The 16,941-nt window shown below is 37.5% G+C and overlaps 1 protein-coding gene across 2 annotated transcripts in view; it reads left to right on the top strand.

Moving 5' to 3' along the window:
* Positions 1-15,624, top strand: part of skib (SKI proto-oncogene b) — a 35,249-nt gene extending 19,625 nt beyond the window's left edge. The window contains exons 2-7 of one of the 2 annotated variants that reach the window (XM_039674226.2): positions 10,807-10,920; positions 11,402-11,496; positions 11,640-11,920; positions 12,122-12,393; positions 13,281-13,511; positions 13,723-15,624. In XM_039674226.2, the coding sequence (XP_039530160.2) occupies positions 10,807-10,920; positions 11,402-11,496; positions 11,640-11,920; positions 12,122-12,393; positions 13,281-13,511; positions 13,723-13,944 (1,215 nt within the window). In that variant the 3' untranslated portion in view covers positions 13,945-15,624. Of the gene's footprint in view, positions 1-10,806; positions 10,921-11,401; positions 11,506-11,639; positions 11,921-12,121; positions 12,394-13,280; positions 13,512-13,722 lie in introns of both variants that reach the window. The other variant, XM_039674225.2, reaches the window with a different exon arrangement.
* Positions 15,625-16,941: the final 1,317 nt, after the last annotated feature.

The raw sequence follows: 16,941 nt of genomic DNA, 5'->3' as shown, positions 1-16,941 counted from the left end.
ATAAGTAGCCTGAATTTGCACATACACGTATACAAAAAAAACAAACAATATATAATAAAACAAACATAAATCACAATTTAAATAATGAAAGCTTATTTTTTTGTCAAATTATAACATCACTTTACAATAAGGTCCCATTACTTAACGTTAGTTAATGCTTTAATAAAGTAATTCATCATTAAATAATGTTAACAGATACAGCTTTTGATTTTAATAATGTAATAGTAAATATTGTAATTAGTAAATAATCAACATTAACTAAGATTAATAAATGCACTAGAAATGTTTTTCATTATTATTTGATGTTAACTAATGTTAAAAAATTGAACCTTAAAAGCTTATTTTTTAATCTATTGCTTACAATGCAGACTCAAACCATTGGTACCATATCAGTTATACCAATATTAGTTTTTTTTAATTAGTTATTTATCATTATTGTTCGAAATTAGATATTCAATTGGATATTCAGTTGTGCATTCTCATTCCCGTATTTTTAAATTTAGATTACTTTACCATCATTAACGCTCACTTAAAGTAAATTTTATTTACTTTAGTAATCTAAAGTAATCTATTCTGTACATTATAATTTTTTGAGAACTAAATTCACTTCGCAATTAGCCTTTAAAATGTTGTGATACCTGATAAAAATTGTAATACCTTTTATTAATCCATTATCAGTCAAGCACATGTATCGTGAACATAGCATATGGTCTTATAAGGTATATAATGCGGTACAAACCTATGAGAGGACACAAATGTCCCTCAGCTGTTTGTGGAAAGGCCACATAGGTCAGTGTGGATTGGTGCTGGGAGATTACATGCTAACCCCAGGCCGTCTTTTGAGGCAGGGCTCAGAACAGGAGCACCGGGCCCTAATCCCTCTGATCAGATCAGACTGAACAAATTAACGTACAGAGCGGTGTCACATCGGGAACATACACACAGCAGACTCAGGAGACATTTATATAACACACTGGCCTTTATCTTCGTTGTCTCTCTTTTGTGTTAGATCTGAGCTGGCGCTGACTCAGTGGTAAGCCACTCTGACCGTCAGCCATTTTGGCTCAAGTTCAGAAACACCTGATTATCTGTAAACCAGCCACATCTTGGTTAAAAGGAAGCAATTTCACAGAATTTATGCGAGCGGAGTGCTAGCAAAAGTACAAGTTTAATGGATGTCCGGTTTGTTGGTCCATTTAACAAGTGTCCAGAAGACTGGCTGACTAACTGGGAGAGGGTCTGGTCCGCGAACACCCTGGAGTGGACATGGCGAATTCAGTATTTTGTTGTGTTCTGTTGGCTGAGTCAGAGCTGAGCTCAAGGTGTTATGCAGTTGCTATGGAGAAAAACATTGGCCCTTTCAGATTCAGAGGAGCGCTGTAAAATGAAAATGGTCCAGGAAAAATAAGTGTCCAAGAATTTTCAAAGTTACAAAGCATATCAAGGGAGCAGAATAATGTAATGCCTGCTGGCAAAAAATTTTTTTTTTGTAATTAATTGAGGTTGTGTTTTAGATCCCGGTCTCCAGTTTAGGATGCTGATGTCCCCACCAGGTACATAATCACAAAGCTAACATGCAATCCAAAACTGGTGTTTTCAGCTGGGATGCTTCTCATTTTGACAGGTTTGTAAAGTGATAGTTTTACCCAAAAATGAAAGTTCTGTCATTATTAACTCACCCTAATGTCATTGCAAACCTGTTCTGGAAAGTGGTTTTCAATGGTCACCAAAACGGCTTTGTTACCAACATTCTTCAAAATATTTTCTTTAGTGTTTCTCAGAAGAAAGTCATACAGGTTTAAGGGGTGAGGTTGACTAAATATAAATTTACTTAATTTGTGGGTAAACTATTTGTTTAAACCTTAATTTTTAACTAAATCTATATCTTTTGACCAGACATTCAAATCAAAAACTGACTATAACCAGACAAGTCTGCCGCAGCTTTTATTTGAAGAATTTTTTTTTCTCCCACCATTAGGTTTCCTGTCCTAAAAGAGTGCCCTTCTTTACTGCTTAATGGAAGAATGAGCCTCTCTGTTTCCCTATTAATCTCTTTATGTAATCATCTGCCTTCATTAAGCTGTACTACTTTATGGAAAACTGGAAAAGGGATTTTCCAAAATGCAGGGTTTCCATGTATAGATGTGACCGCTCTTCACACGTTGCTGTAATAATAGCCAATTCTAACCTTGTATGTCTTGTACTTTGGAAAAACGCTTAATTACGGAGTTTTGGGGACTCGGCGGTTAGCTCTTTTTCGCCCCAATTTTTGTTTTGTTTTTCCTTCTACCATGCAATTCTGTTTTTCCTCTCCTGTTTCTAATGCTTCCTGTTAATCCACGACATCCATTAGCACTCCCACCTCCAGTTTGCCGCTCTTGTATTTGTTTTGACAAATGCTGGAGGAACATTGGGCTTTCAAAGTGAATGTAAAAAGCAGAACAAACTAAAATAATCCATTCCCAGCCTTGGCTGTATCAAACCTCAATTATAGGGCCCACTCCCGTCTCTGCCTCGCTCGCAAATGCACGGGTCCTAAGAGCGTTTCACGGAAACTGCCATGTTTTCCATTTACTGTAGGCCTACTTGTGGTGATTAGCCGTAGTCTCAAGTGGACATGCTATGAAAGGTCAAGTGATGGTCTCCTTCCTAGATGGGTGCACATTAGAGTTGCATGGAAGACGTCTCCTCGATCTTTACAACACCTCTGTGTTGTCGATCGCCAGCGTTTAGATGGCGTCAGGGGTTGAGAATGCCGAAAAATGTGGTTGGAAGCAGTAAATTTCAGATGGATTTATAGCCTCACTTGAGTCTATTGCCACCACGCTGCCCCTCCCCTGTCCCAGGGTAGACACATTGAAGGTGCTATGACATCATTGAGACCTTAAGCACTGACCGTAACTTCACCCTGCCAATTCTCAGCAGGAGCTTTTACAACTTCAGCAGCCTCTCCGTACCCTGAAACCTTCTGACCTCCCCTTGGCATTCACTCCCTTATCATCCTCCCAAAGAAACCCACCACCGCACCTTATTTGGCGGAGGAGTCACAGTTATTGCCGTCAGTCCTCCGTACACAACAAAGTATGAGCTTTCACATGTTCTTCCAGCAGCAGCAGCAGCATTCTCAAGTGCCTGAGTGTGTGAGGTTAGGTGTTGCTGTGGGAGGGAGTGATTGTATATTCAGTGTCTGACATACTGAAGCAGCTCCCTGACAAAATACATATCCTGTGTGTCCTGTCCTATTAACTGTCATGACTGAGTGATCGCTGACTGGAGCGTTACGTACAAGTGAGTGCAAGCATTTGTTGCATTCCATGTATGTGGTGAATATTTCTCCATTGTGAATAGCTTTAAACATTTGTCATTATTTTGAGTCCTTGTCTTTTATTTTAGCAAAAAGTCTGTAGGACATGCCAAGTGGGAGAGACATGAAACAGAATGAGTGAAAATTGCAGGCTGGACTCAAACTTGTCTTGTCGCCATTAGCTCCAAGGCCAATTTGTTGTAAGATGTTATGTTTTATTGTTAAGGTATACTTTATTGTCCCTGAGGGGAATTTGTCTTGGGCTCAAAAATACAACCACTGAATCACTTAAAACAAATAGTAAAATGTCAAAATAGAACACTACAGTAACACCATAACAGACACACACAAACACATATATACACTCACCTAATAGATTATTAGGAACACCTGTTCAATTTCTCATTACATGGCAGTTGCTTCAATGCATTTAGAGGTGTGGTCTGGTCAAGACAATCTTCTGAACTCAACTGAATCTCAGAATGGGAAAGAAAGGCGATTTAAGCAATTTTGAGCGTGGCATGGTTGTTGGTGCCAGATGGGCCAGTCTGAGTATTTCACAATCTGCTCAGTTACTGGGATTTTCACGCACAACCATGGGCTACAACAGCAAAAGCCCCCTGGGTCTCTTCTACAAATAGGAAAAAGAGGCTACAATTTGCAAGAGATCACCAAAATTGGTTGGAGACTGGAAAAATGTTGCCTGGTCTGATGAGTCTCGATTTCTGTTGAGATATTCAGATGGTAGAGTCAGAATTTGGCGTAAACTGAACGAGAACATGGATCAATCTTGCCTTGTTGCCACTGTGCAGGCTGGTGGTGGTGGTGTAATGGTGTGGGGGATGTTTTCTTGTCACACGTTTAAATGCCACAGCCTACCTGATCATTGTTTCTGACCATGTCCATCCCTGGCCACCATGTAACTATCCTCTGATGGCTATTTCCAGCAGGATAATGCACCATGTCACAAAGCTTGAATCATTTCAAATTGGTTTGTTGAACATGACAATGAGTTCAATGTACTAAAATGGCCCCCACAGTCACCAAATCTCAACCCAATAGAGTATCTTTGGGATGTGGTGGAACGGGAGCTTCGTGCCCTGAATGTGCATCCCACAAATCTCCATCAACTGCAAGATGCTATCCTATCAATATGGGCCAACATTTCTAAAGAATGCTTTCAGCACCTTGATGAATCAATACCATGTAGAATAAAGGCAGTTCTGAAGGTGAAAGGGGGTCAAACACAGTATTAGTATGGTGTTCCTAATAATCCTTTAGGTTAGTGTATACAAATACATACATATATATACATGAGATATATGGAAGAAGGGATAGGAAATAGGAATAGGATAGGGATAGGAAACTTTTTCTTGAAAGAGTTTTTTTTTCAGTTTTTTAAATAAAAGTCTCTGTGCTTACAAAGCTGCATATATTTTATAAAAAATACAGTAAAACAATATTGTGAAGTATTATTGAGATTTAAATTATTTTAATATGTTTTAAGATGGAAAAAGCTGAAATTTCAGCATCATTATTCCAGTCTTCAATGTCACATGATCCTTCAGAAATCATTACAATATGCTGATTTGGTGCTAAATAAACATTTATTACTATTATCAATGTTGAAAACAGTTGCGCTGCTTAATAAATAAATATATATGATGTATATATATTCTTTGATGAATAGTTCAAAGGAACAGCATTTATTTAAAGTTGGATTTTTTTTTAAACCGTGTCTTTTACTGTCCCTTTTGATGAATTTAATGTCCATTTGCTGAATAAAAGTATCAATTTCTTTAAAAAAATCTTATTGTACGACCCAAACTGTATTGTATGTTGGCAGCTTTAAGCTCTACCAGCTCTGATCATGTCCTTATCTTAATTTACCCTCTCACTCTCAACATTTTTGCTTGAGTTTCTGTGATCTCTTTGCATCAGGCAGGAGGTTTAGCTAGCTGTTAGCGGAGACAGGAGGGGCTCTTCAGTGAGACACAGCTGCTAACAGAAGTCCACACTCTAACTGGAGGAACTAAAGCCCCATCTGCTCAGTCAATCACACAGGCACGAGAGCCAAAGCCAGCCAACCATTCCACCCTCTGCGTTCAGGGACAACTAGAAACTGCAGATAGAAAGGGCGGGAATATCACCCTTTCACTTTGTGTTGGTTTAGGCAGAGCTTGTGGCGTTCTTCAAGCTCTCTGCCTACCTGATATGTGATATTATGGCTCTCCTTATTTCAAAACCCTTGTGTTGTTGTGGCAAAGAGGTGATTCAGTAAGACTATAATTGTCTTTCTGCACTTAACCTTCTGCGCAATAGCATTAGAACGAAAGCACACAGATTACAATTTAGGCACGACCAGCACTCTGAAAATCTGACCGTCTGTACAAAGCAGTCAGTTGATCAATATAATATTTTTGTGTACCACTACCATTTCTTGTTTGCTGTATTTTCCGGACTGAAAGTCACTTTTTTACCATCTGAAACATAATGCAAAATATTCCAAAGGGACTTGGTATAATGCAATACATGCAAAAATATATGAAAAGTTTGGATTTTTGCACTTATCTGTTTGTTTTTCTCTCAACAATGCAATTTTGACATAACTTGCAATTTGTAGTCAAGTGCAACTTATTTTCTGGAAAAAATACAGTACATTTTTTAAAATCCTAAATTTTATGTTTATTCCCATAATTAAATCCCTGGATTCAAATGGTCTCACTCACTTTTGCATCCTTTGATTTTGATTTAAGCCTATATGGATTTTTGTCTCGCAATCAATACCACAAACAAACTGAAAATGCACTGATAGACAGATAAGCAGCACTGAGTAGTAATCTTTAGTGATGAGTCTCTAGATTTTCTATAGACGTTTATTTACGGATTCTTTTCTTTTTCCCATCATCCCCTTAGGCTCCCTGGTTTGCATGTTTCCTGTATTATAGTGTTCTAAATGTGAAGAGAAGCAGAAAGACATTGTGTGAATGTGTGTGTGCCTTGTGGAGTGTTTTGTTTCCACCTCGGTGTAAGCATTACTCTCCACAGCATGCATTTTAATCCATTTAAATACATAAATGCAAACCGTTTTTATGAATATATCAAGAGAAATTTGGGTATGAGCTTTGTGGATGCATTTTATTTGCAGTTTGGGGTGGACTACTAATTGGATGACTTAAGAGTCCGATGGGACTATACCCTTATGTGGGTTCCTGCTGGAATACACCATATTGAAGCAGATGGATTCCTCCATCGCTCTCAGAGCAGGATTACACGTTACACCCCGCCTCTGCCTCAAAAGTCTGTTCCCTCTTCTGCTCAGAAAGCAGCAAGACTCCAGTTTAAAGGCTATTAACACAATCCAATCAAGATTGGTTTTCCCTAAGGCTCTGTATCTAACTTCTGGAAAGGCTTCTGAAACAGAATGGACTTGAAGGGAAACGTGATGGCATGGTTTTTTTTTCTTCCTGTCACTAAAAGCGGAAGAGCAGGGGACAATTTCAAATGGCACCGATCTGCCAGCTGACACCTGGTGACAACCAAGCTTAATATAAATTGCGAGACCCTCCAAAGCACTCTAACTTGCATGAGGACAGCTGGCGTTGCCACCTTCTTTCTCTGTCACATACACTTTTATCCTATAAAGTCTTCAAGAAGCCCCCAGCACGTCTCAATAAAGCTCCCACCCTAGTGTGCTTCACCAGTTTTGCCTTTGACTTTGGCAGAGCATGGCGAAGCACACACAGATCTGGGGATTACATGCAGGATTTCCGTGGGGGGAAAGAAAAGCTGTAATAGGAAACTTGTTGTGCCTGGTTGCTGTGCACCACCACCGCTACAGTTCTTTCAGGCTGCGTGGAACATTATTGTGAGGATGTTAGTTGCTCAAGCTAGTTCAATAGAGCAGACTATTTTTGTTTCACGACGAATGCTGCTCCACTTGTTTGGCTTCCAAGTAATGCCAGACCATGCACCTTCTCCCCGATCAAGCTGGATGGTGTGACACGACGAATGCAAGTGGAGGTTGATATTTGCTTCATTAGTCATTCCGAAATCAGAAGCAAACGTGGTCAGATGTTATCCAATCCGTTTTATGACAACATTCACCCATGGCTCTTGGATGGAGCTTAGCTTGGGACGTTGTGTAATTTTTCAAACCCTTTTAAAATCAGTATTAGCCCAGTAATTTCTCATTTTTTCCACACATATCAGCTATTGATTGGTATATGTTTTTAAAATGCATCTGTAGTAATGTTGGATACTGAAAGGGATAGTTCACCCAAAATGGAAAGTTGTCATTACTGTATTTCATTGAGTTTTATGCCCACTCAGAATTATCTACCAGCCCACCCTTTTTGCTTCTAAGAACCAAGCCTATTTTTTTTAGTCTTTTTTTTTTTTTTACATTTTTTTAGACAAAGTAGTGTATGATTTCAATATTTGCCATTTATTGTTTATCCGCCATATCAAGAATAATGAATTTGATTAATGAATTGATTCCTGGAAAACAAAAGGTTATGTTGACGCAGATATGCACGTTCCATCCATGTATGTTTGCCGTAAAGCACTCCTTTAAAACATGCCTTCAAAGAAATCCTACACAATAGGCAGTTGAAAGGGCATAGGATTGAATGGCCACTTTAAGAGTAAGCCGTACTTGGCCTTCAAGTATACATTCCTGCTGCTTTGTGTTTCCTCTGTGGTCCTGCTCCTCGAACCCGCCCACTCACATTCAGGAACCAGACGCTCCGAGTTCCCACAGGGCCATCAGCCAAAGCAAACTACAGAGAGGAAATGTGGCCCTCACTCACTCCTTCAATCACTCACTCATGTGCTCCACAGCCTGTGTTCGCGCTTTTTTCATTTGCACAATAAGAATATTCAGTATGTTACATTTGATCTTACATAAATATTTTATCTGTATTCATGCTGTAGTGTAATTCTTAGTGATTTGCAATAACCTCATTTAGAATTCTTCTAAATTTTATAATAAATCCAGATGGCTTCTTTTGGTTTATCAGACTGTTGATTTGAGTCCAGATGTTATACATGTCCAAATCTGCAACTGCACAAACACAATCTCCAATATGTGTTTGTGTGGTTTTGCCAAGCTGTTTTCGAACGTCTGCCCTGCATGTGTGTCACGAGGCCACGCTTTTGATGTGGTGGTGAGTGATGGCCATGTCACGGCTGCCCTGCATTTCAGATCAGCGGACGTTGCATCAGCGGCTCCCTTGTGGTGTCTGGGAGGGTGCACAGTCAAAGACTATTATGTCTGGGACGCCCTGGTCTTCCTGGAACTCCAGACCTCAGGGAAGGAACAAACACAGACAGGCGCTCTTTGTTGGGTCTGCAGTGGTTGTTCAACGCTTGAATCATGTTGAGTCAACCCATCCGCATTTTTTGAAGGGGAAAAAAACAGTGCTTTCCTTTTGCGCAAGGCAGGCAGGTCTTCAGACTTAGGAAGGAGGAACTGTTAATTATTGTTTGATTATGGTTATTTTCAGCATGTCACCCGCCACAATTTACTTGCAAACATTTCCAAAATATTCAGCATCATAATTGGATATCACTAAAAAATAACAAATGATATATATATATATATATATATATATATATATCATATAAGATATTGGAATTACAATATAATAATCACAAATATTGGAATCACAGAAAAACTGATATAAATATGTCTTTAATTTAAAGGGATAGTTCACTCAAAAATTAACATTTTGTCATTAATTACCCTCATGTTGTTCCACTTTAGATCTTTTTGATGAAATCTGAGAGCTTTCTGTCTGTCCACAGACTATGCAACTACCCCTTTGCCAAATTTAGACTTTTAATACAGTATGTGAATGAAAGCTTAGATTAAATTTTTATCCTATAAATCGATTGTCTCTTCAGAAAATTTGTGACTTTGTGAAAATTAGTTTTATGATCTCTTTATGAATTTGTAGTAGCTAGTAACTATGTCAATGGAGTGACAGAGAGCTCTCAGATTTCATCTAAAATCTTCATTTGTGTTCCGAAGAGAAACGAAAGTCTTACCGGGTTTGGAACATGAGGGTAAGTAAGACAAAAATTTCATTTTTGGGTAAACTATCCCTTTAAGTACCAGTTCCTTGTTTAATTCGAATCAAATCAGACACAACTGAAAAACGATTTGTCGGAAGTCAGTTGAAATCAGTACGTCTTTTTTCAAATTGCTAATTAGCAAGTTAGAGAGTTTTGTGAATGTATTCCCCCCTTTCCCTGTAGCTGTTTAAAATATTGTAGCAAATTTTGTCACATTTAAACCATTGTAATTGGTTTAAGCCCTGTATGGTTGATTTATGGTTTAATAATGTTGGTAGGCTATAGCTATAGGCTACAATGCCATGTTGATGTTATAAGTGGAGAAAATAATATTCTTTACACTCGTTTTGTTTATAATATTAGAAAGGTTATACGTCCTCTATCGTTCTATGCCAATTTAAATATTTCAGAAAGTGTATTGAATCAGTAAGAGGCTTCTCTCTAAGCCGCTACACTCATCCTGAAGAGTCCTTGGTCACCAATTGGTCCGCGCTATTCTTCTCTGCCCACTCAGAAAATAAGTGTGTGCTTTGTGTATTCCTTGCGTGTGTTTCTCGGCTCCAAGGCCCACGTTCAGTTACCGACCGTAAAGTCGTCATTGAAGTTGGACGTGGAGGCAAATGTGTATTAGCATGAGTCAGATCCGCATTGAAAGAACCCTCCAAACAGCCATGGTCACATAACGCGTGCTCCCACGCCTTGTGATAACAGGTTTGTTATTATAGTTCGCTACTTAAAATCGGCACAGTGAGCGTGTGAATACACTGTGAATATAACAGAACTACAAGATTCATTTTTTCCCCCCTAACGTTACAAGATTCCTGTCAGCACCATAATATGAGCCCAATCCAGCGCGGCATCTCCCCCTTGTGTACCATTATAGTCAACGACTCTTTTAGTCCCTGACCTCGGTTATCCAGTCATACTGTAATTCTTACCAGGTGGTGTTTTTCAGCCAAAAGGACCACGTTTATTCATTGTGAACCATTTTTTATATCAGCACCTCTTCATGACTTTATCCTCTGCTAACTTTCACACTGACTCTGGTTGTCAGGATGCTCAGGTTACAGGGGTGTTTTAAATTCCTGAACTTGAGCCAGAAAGACACAGGTTTGGGCAGGTCGTTGGTACATCAAAGGTAAACACATCCTGGATCTGACATGCTGAAACCTGAGGGCAAACGGGAAGGGATTTCTTATGGTCATACTGTCTTTTTTCAGGAAGACTTTTTAGCTGTATCAATGCTTGTAGTGTTTGGTTTTTATTTGTACTGATGCTAAATTTACCCTGATTTCTCTCAGATGTTTGCTGAGAGCTGTAAATCGGTTCGACACCTACATGGTCAAAGCTCTACCTCAGCGCTGGAGTCTTGCCTTCACAGCGTTTTTTATCATCTCATAGAGTGTGTGTGTTTTATGTTACAGGCATACAGTCCCATTCCCTCCAAAAAGTCCAAACATGACCGCTCAAGATCCCCATCAGTGGATAAAGAGAAGCAAGCTGATTGGCTACAGTCTCTGACTGCATCTGCTAATAAGGTAGATTTGTATTGGCTTGTTTCCTTAATGAAATACATTATCCGTATAATGATTTATATTTTGTGCTTTCAAAGCCATTATATCTTCTGTTTAAAACAATTATCAATTTCATATTTATTTTATTTAGTTGTTTTGTTTGGTCAATTTTCACACTTGTTTTCATTTTCACACTCTGAGTCTGAGCATAGTTGAACCAACCTATTGCAGAATAGATCTCCTGATGATGAATTAAAAGAATAGTTACTCATAAAAATTATCAGCATTTATTATTTTGGCTATTTTATCTTGGCATCATAGATAATGAAGTTAGGGATGCTAATATTAAAGTACTTTACTATTTTGTAAAAATAAATGAAAAACAAATACACAGTAAAAACTAAACAATTAAATCAATACTGATGAGTCGTCTGTATTGGTCAGTAGCTGATAATATGATACTTCTTGTGTCCCTAATTAAACGGTCTTATTTTTCTCTGTTTAGGATCTTAAGCAGCTCCAGTTCAAGCAGAGACCTTCAGCCTTCAGGCCCTGGTCTCCCAGAGTTCCCTCTGCTGAGCGAGAGACACCTAGCCACAAGTATGAGAGGTGCGCACATGTAAACATTCTGTGATTATACCGTGATAGCATTAATATAGCCATGAGTAATTAATTCATCTCCACTGCATCAATACCTTGCTTTGATTGAGACATTTAATGTCTCCTTTTCATGTGACATTTAGACCACTTGCTAAAGGACAAGACAGCCTGGCAGTTCCTAATGTATCGCTGCCCATTGCCACATTTAAAAATAATGAGCAGGCACCGCACCGTTTCTCTTACCCCACCGAGACCCACAACACAAGCAAGACGGAGAGCTCCAGGCCAAGAAAGAGGTGGCCATCTGCAGAGAGACAATCACAGCCGGTGACCAAACCCTCACTGCCCACTCCAGTAGTCAGACAGCGTCCTCAGGAGAACGAGGACTCGGACGCAGAAATCGAGGTTGACAACTGTGGTGAAGGTAGGATATAAAAAAAGAGGATTATCATTTAAATATATCTGCATCTTGTGAAAACAATTGATACATTCATGTTTCATAGATATGATGCATGTAAACTGATTAAAGCTCAAAGGAGTATTTTTGCAATCTGGCAACATCATTTAGATTGTGAATGAAATAAATGTTGCACTTTTATTTCACTGCTGTATTCTGTCATTTCAGGTACAGTCTCCTGTTCATTGATGTCCCCTTCATTTACAAATGGCATTGGAGCGATGAACCTCAGCACTCCCAGTACTGCAGAGGTGCATGATGGGAGGGTGAGACTTGGGGCGAGCCCTTGCTCTGAGCTGGAAGTCCTCAAACAGACTCTCTGCAGTGACCTGAGCTCTAAGGAGGCCAGAGAGAAGTTCCTCCAGGAGATCATCCGCATGAGAGTGAAGCAAGAGGACAAGCTAGCCGCCGCTCTGCAAGCCAAACGCAGCCTTCAGCAGGTACTTACTGCGAGCTCCCAAAAGCTGGAAAACTGCCATTCAGAATCAGAATATCATTTCAACCTGGAAATCAACAAAGGTTTAAGTTTGCTTGTTTTTTCAAACCAAAGAACGACTTTAAATAAAGGACAAAATATTCAATTGAAATGTTTAAATACTAAAAATTAGGGCTGTCAAACGATTAATCGCATCCAAAATAAAAGTTTGTGTTTACATAATATATGTGGGTGCACTGTTTATAATTTATATATATACACATATGCTTGTATATATTTAAGAAATATTTTATGTATATAGTGTATATAGATTTATATAAAATGTATCATTAAAATATTTTATATATAAATAATATTTTTTTTCTTAAATATACATGCATGTGTGTGTATTTATATATATATATATATATATATATATATATATATATATATACAAAATAATTATACACAGTGCACCCACATATTTTATACAAATACAAACTTTTATTTTGGATGTGATTAATCGTTTGACAGCCCTACTAAAAATAAAAAATAAATATTTTTAGAATAGTTTTTAATATTCTGAATTTAAAATAATCAGTGTACTTGTCAACTAAAATTATTGAAAATAGTTATTGGTAATTTAAATAATGCTAAAATGAAATAAAAAAATGTAAATATTAGATGAAAAATAAACTTTTTTAAAAAAAAATTTAGAAATGTTGAATTGGCCATTAACTGAAAATAAACTTGTAAAAAAAAAAGAAATTTTAAAACTAATAAAAATATCAAAATGACTAAAATGAGAATTAAAATAGTACATAAATGCTACAATAATACTGATCTGCACTATTACTAGGTCGATGATCAAATAAGCAAATTTGTTTAGACAATATTGCCTGTCGTTCACAGGAGCTGGAGTTTGTCAGGGTGACTAAGAAAGGCAGGCTGAGGGAGGCCATTGAAGCCAAGCGGAACCTGAGGAAGGAGATAGAGCGCCTCCGTGTGGAGTGTGATAAAAAGGTGCGAGATGCCAACGAGTCCTGCGGCAGGCTGAAGAGGGAGCTGGACAGGGAGAGACAGCCCCGGGTGTGCGATAAGGGCTGCGAGGCAGGACGTTTGAGGGCCAAGTATTCCTCACAGGTGAGATTCGGAACATCCTGTTGGTATATTTTAGCACAGAAGATACATTTTCACTGTGTTTTTAATGACTGCTTTTGATGTTTAGAGAGCAGGGTGAGTAAAAACAGAAGCATTTGCACAATTTTGGGTACCACTGTGAATAATAAAATATAATGACAGCAAATGGGATGTGTACAAAATTTTTTCCAACATCTCTTTTTCTCTCCATCAGATTGAAGATCTGCAGATGAAGCTCCAGCAAGCAGAAGTGGACCGTGAGCAGTTAAGAGAGGACCTACTGAAGGAGCGGGACGCCCGGCAGAATCTGGAGAGGGTCGTCAAAGAGCTTCAGGAACAGCTGGGCCACAAAGCAGAGACGGAGGGACACAACATCGCAAACACACGACCGACAGAGGGAGAGAAGAAAGAAATGAGAGCTGAAGATGTATCTTAAACATTTCGAGTAATGTGTTCAATGTGTGGCTGAGGATGAAGACTTTGATTTGAGGACGCCTCTAAAGGTATTCATGAAAAAAGTTCTGGATCACAGGAAAATGGTCATGATTTACAATCAGTGTGGGTTTACCGAAACCAGTGGAAACTAACCATAAATCATGAACTCAAGTAACTGGAAAGAGGTTTGTCGCTCCTCGATGGGAGGACGTTTAGAGACGGTGGCATCGACTCGCCTTCAGTTAGCTTCTTTAAGCTAATCTAAGGAATTTATTTTGTTATAAGCTATTTAAATTTTTTGCAAAGATACTTGAAAAATATTTGGGAAACAAATGTGTTTTCTATTCACATTACATTGACAGTAGCAGGTGAACGACCTGTTAGTGCCGTTGATACTCTGTAAACTAGAAAGTGTTACAAGCCAGAATTATACTTGCTACACCGGTATTGTCAAGGTTTTGCTCGCTTTTATTTCACCTTTTTTTTTTCCGCTGTTGTATCGAAATAGTTTGCATGAGCGACAGTGCTATGGTGCAGCAAAGCTTTATTATAAACCTACATTCAAATGAGCTTTTTAACTTTGTATTTTGAATTACCATGTACTTTAAACCCTATAGTATTGGCAATGATCAATATGGGCTGAATCCTACCATCTGTCCTAAACTTCAATATCAAGTATTATACTTTACTTACCATTTTTCACTATTTTTACCAGTCCAGACAAGGGCATGACATTGATCACTCCATGCTCCGTTTGATGGTGAAATTTAGGTTTTTTGTTCGGAATCAGAATTATACTCGCGTGACAAACATCCATTTTTAGTCACTGGTTTAAGGTCAAAAATTAATAAATAAAAATGCTGTTAATGAAAATAACATTTCTACTTATAGAGAAAACAAGGATATATATTTTTTTACTTTCTACCAAAAAGAATTGCACTTTTAAGAAAAGATAGTTGTATTGTGTATTTGAAGCCCTCTGTTTTTTTTTTTTTTTTAGATCTCAGACATCAAGTATTGAAAAAAAAAATTTCATACATTTGTTACAGATGTGAATACCACTTAAACATAAAAAAAACTATGTAAATATGATAGCTTGCTTTACACTTCACTCTAAATGCTTTTGCTTCAAAACCAATAGACTGTATGTATGAAACACGAAAGTGATTTTCTCCTATCATATTTTCAACTAGAGGGCATTTACTGTATAAAATCCTTATGTAATAATATTAACAAAAATCTTAGATCATTATATTTCTGAATAATTTCAGTCCCTTTGGAAATCACTTTATATAATTACCAAAGCAAAGTTTCACATTTTGAGAATTCTGGATGATAAATCAGAAATGTGACTGATGAACTGTAAAGAATATTTGCTGAATTTATAAAAAAATCTTTTATCTCCATTACCCCTGTCTTGAATAAACCTGCAGTAATACATATTCTAACCTCTCCATCGCTCTATTTATTCTGGGTACATTTTTACTTCCCCTTCTATATAACGAGATCCGTATGCTTGCCTATGTCAGTTTTTAACCTCTTGATGTTTTTATGCGTCATACTTGAGATATGCATTGTGTTCAGGGTCTTGTCATAGTTTTGGTTTTGATGTGGGTCATTTTCTTTACTTGTTTTAATGTTCCCCCACAAATAATAACATCATTAAACAGAATCAACCATTCATCTCGTGTTTTCTGATATTCTTTGCTACATTCAGTAGCCTAATTAGGATTATATCAAAGCAACTATAGAGCCCAGATTTGATAGATTTGAGGCATTTAAATTGTTTTTATTTTATTTATTGTTTCTGTCAGGATAAAATTAGTTTACCTTGGTCTCATAAGATAAGATCAAAATATTAATTATTTTTAAAGAGCAGTTAGCCCTATTTCATAAGCTTTAATATAAATATATATTTTGATAATTTGTTTTGTTTTTATAAGAACAGTGAACACTGGTTACAAATAAAGTTAAATAACTTTAATATGAAGTTAACCAAAGTAAGAAAAGATAAAATATTTTAACATGTATTTTTATAACAACAGTTATACCTGGTTCATAAGATATTATTAATGACATGATTATATATATATATAACAACAGTTTTTTTAACTCATCAGTTAACACTGGTTACAAATTATAAGATTAAAAACGATATAAACAATTTTATGTACAGTTAACGATAGTATATAAGAGAAGATCAAATGTATTTTTAATATGTATTTTTATGAGAACAGTTAACCCTAATTCATAAGTTAGTGCTGTCAAATCGATTGATCGCAAAACATTTTTGTAAACAAAATCTGTAATTTAAGATGCAATTAATCGTTTTGACAGCACAAAAAAATAAAATATTTCTATAATTTTATTTTACAGTTTATATCTGTCACGGATTCAGCCAGCAGGGGGTGCTCAACCTTTCTTTTACTGTCTATGTGCTCAACCCACTCGCTCACAATTACAAGAGTTTTAACCTGCCCCACCTGTCACCGACCTGAACCGGTACAAACTTTCTGACAGTCACTACTTCTTCCAATAGACTATGCATGATCGCTTCCGGGTTTGTCTCAGCACGCCCAGTTACATCCGGTGCTGCGTTAGTCTATGGTCAGAAGCCGGTTTTGCGTTAGGTGGAGATAGTGTCAAATTACACTCGCTGTTTACAGAAACTTTCTGCGGTTAATGTGAATGATGTTAACAACACTGTGAAGCAGTTAGCTGTCACACAGAGTAAAAAAGAGAAGTTATTAATTATATATTTCGAGCTACATCAACAACTTTGAGGGTGAGTATTCTCTCATATTGTGCGAAATCCGACTAGCGAATCAGTTTCTAAAATTGTTGTCTCTGTTTCTGAGAAAATGAATTCTATTAATGTGTTGCCGCTAGACCTTAGGCACAAGAGAAACGTGGACGACGCATCTTTAGAATATTGTCTTCGAACTTCCGTTTTGGCAGTCGCTCTGTATATTTCTATGGCATCGCTGTCAAGGAGTAA

The sequence above is a fragment of the Pimephales promelas genome, chromosome 21 (assembly GCF_988280905.1).
Source record: "Pimephales promelas chromosome 21, fPimPro1.hap1.1, whole genome shotgun sequence".
NCBI classification, from domain to species: domain Eukaryota; kingdom Metazoa; phylum Chordata; class Actinopteri; order Cypriniformes; family Leuciscidae; genus Pimephales; species Pimephales promelas.
This window is presented reverse-complemented; position numbering and strand designations above follow the sequence as displayed.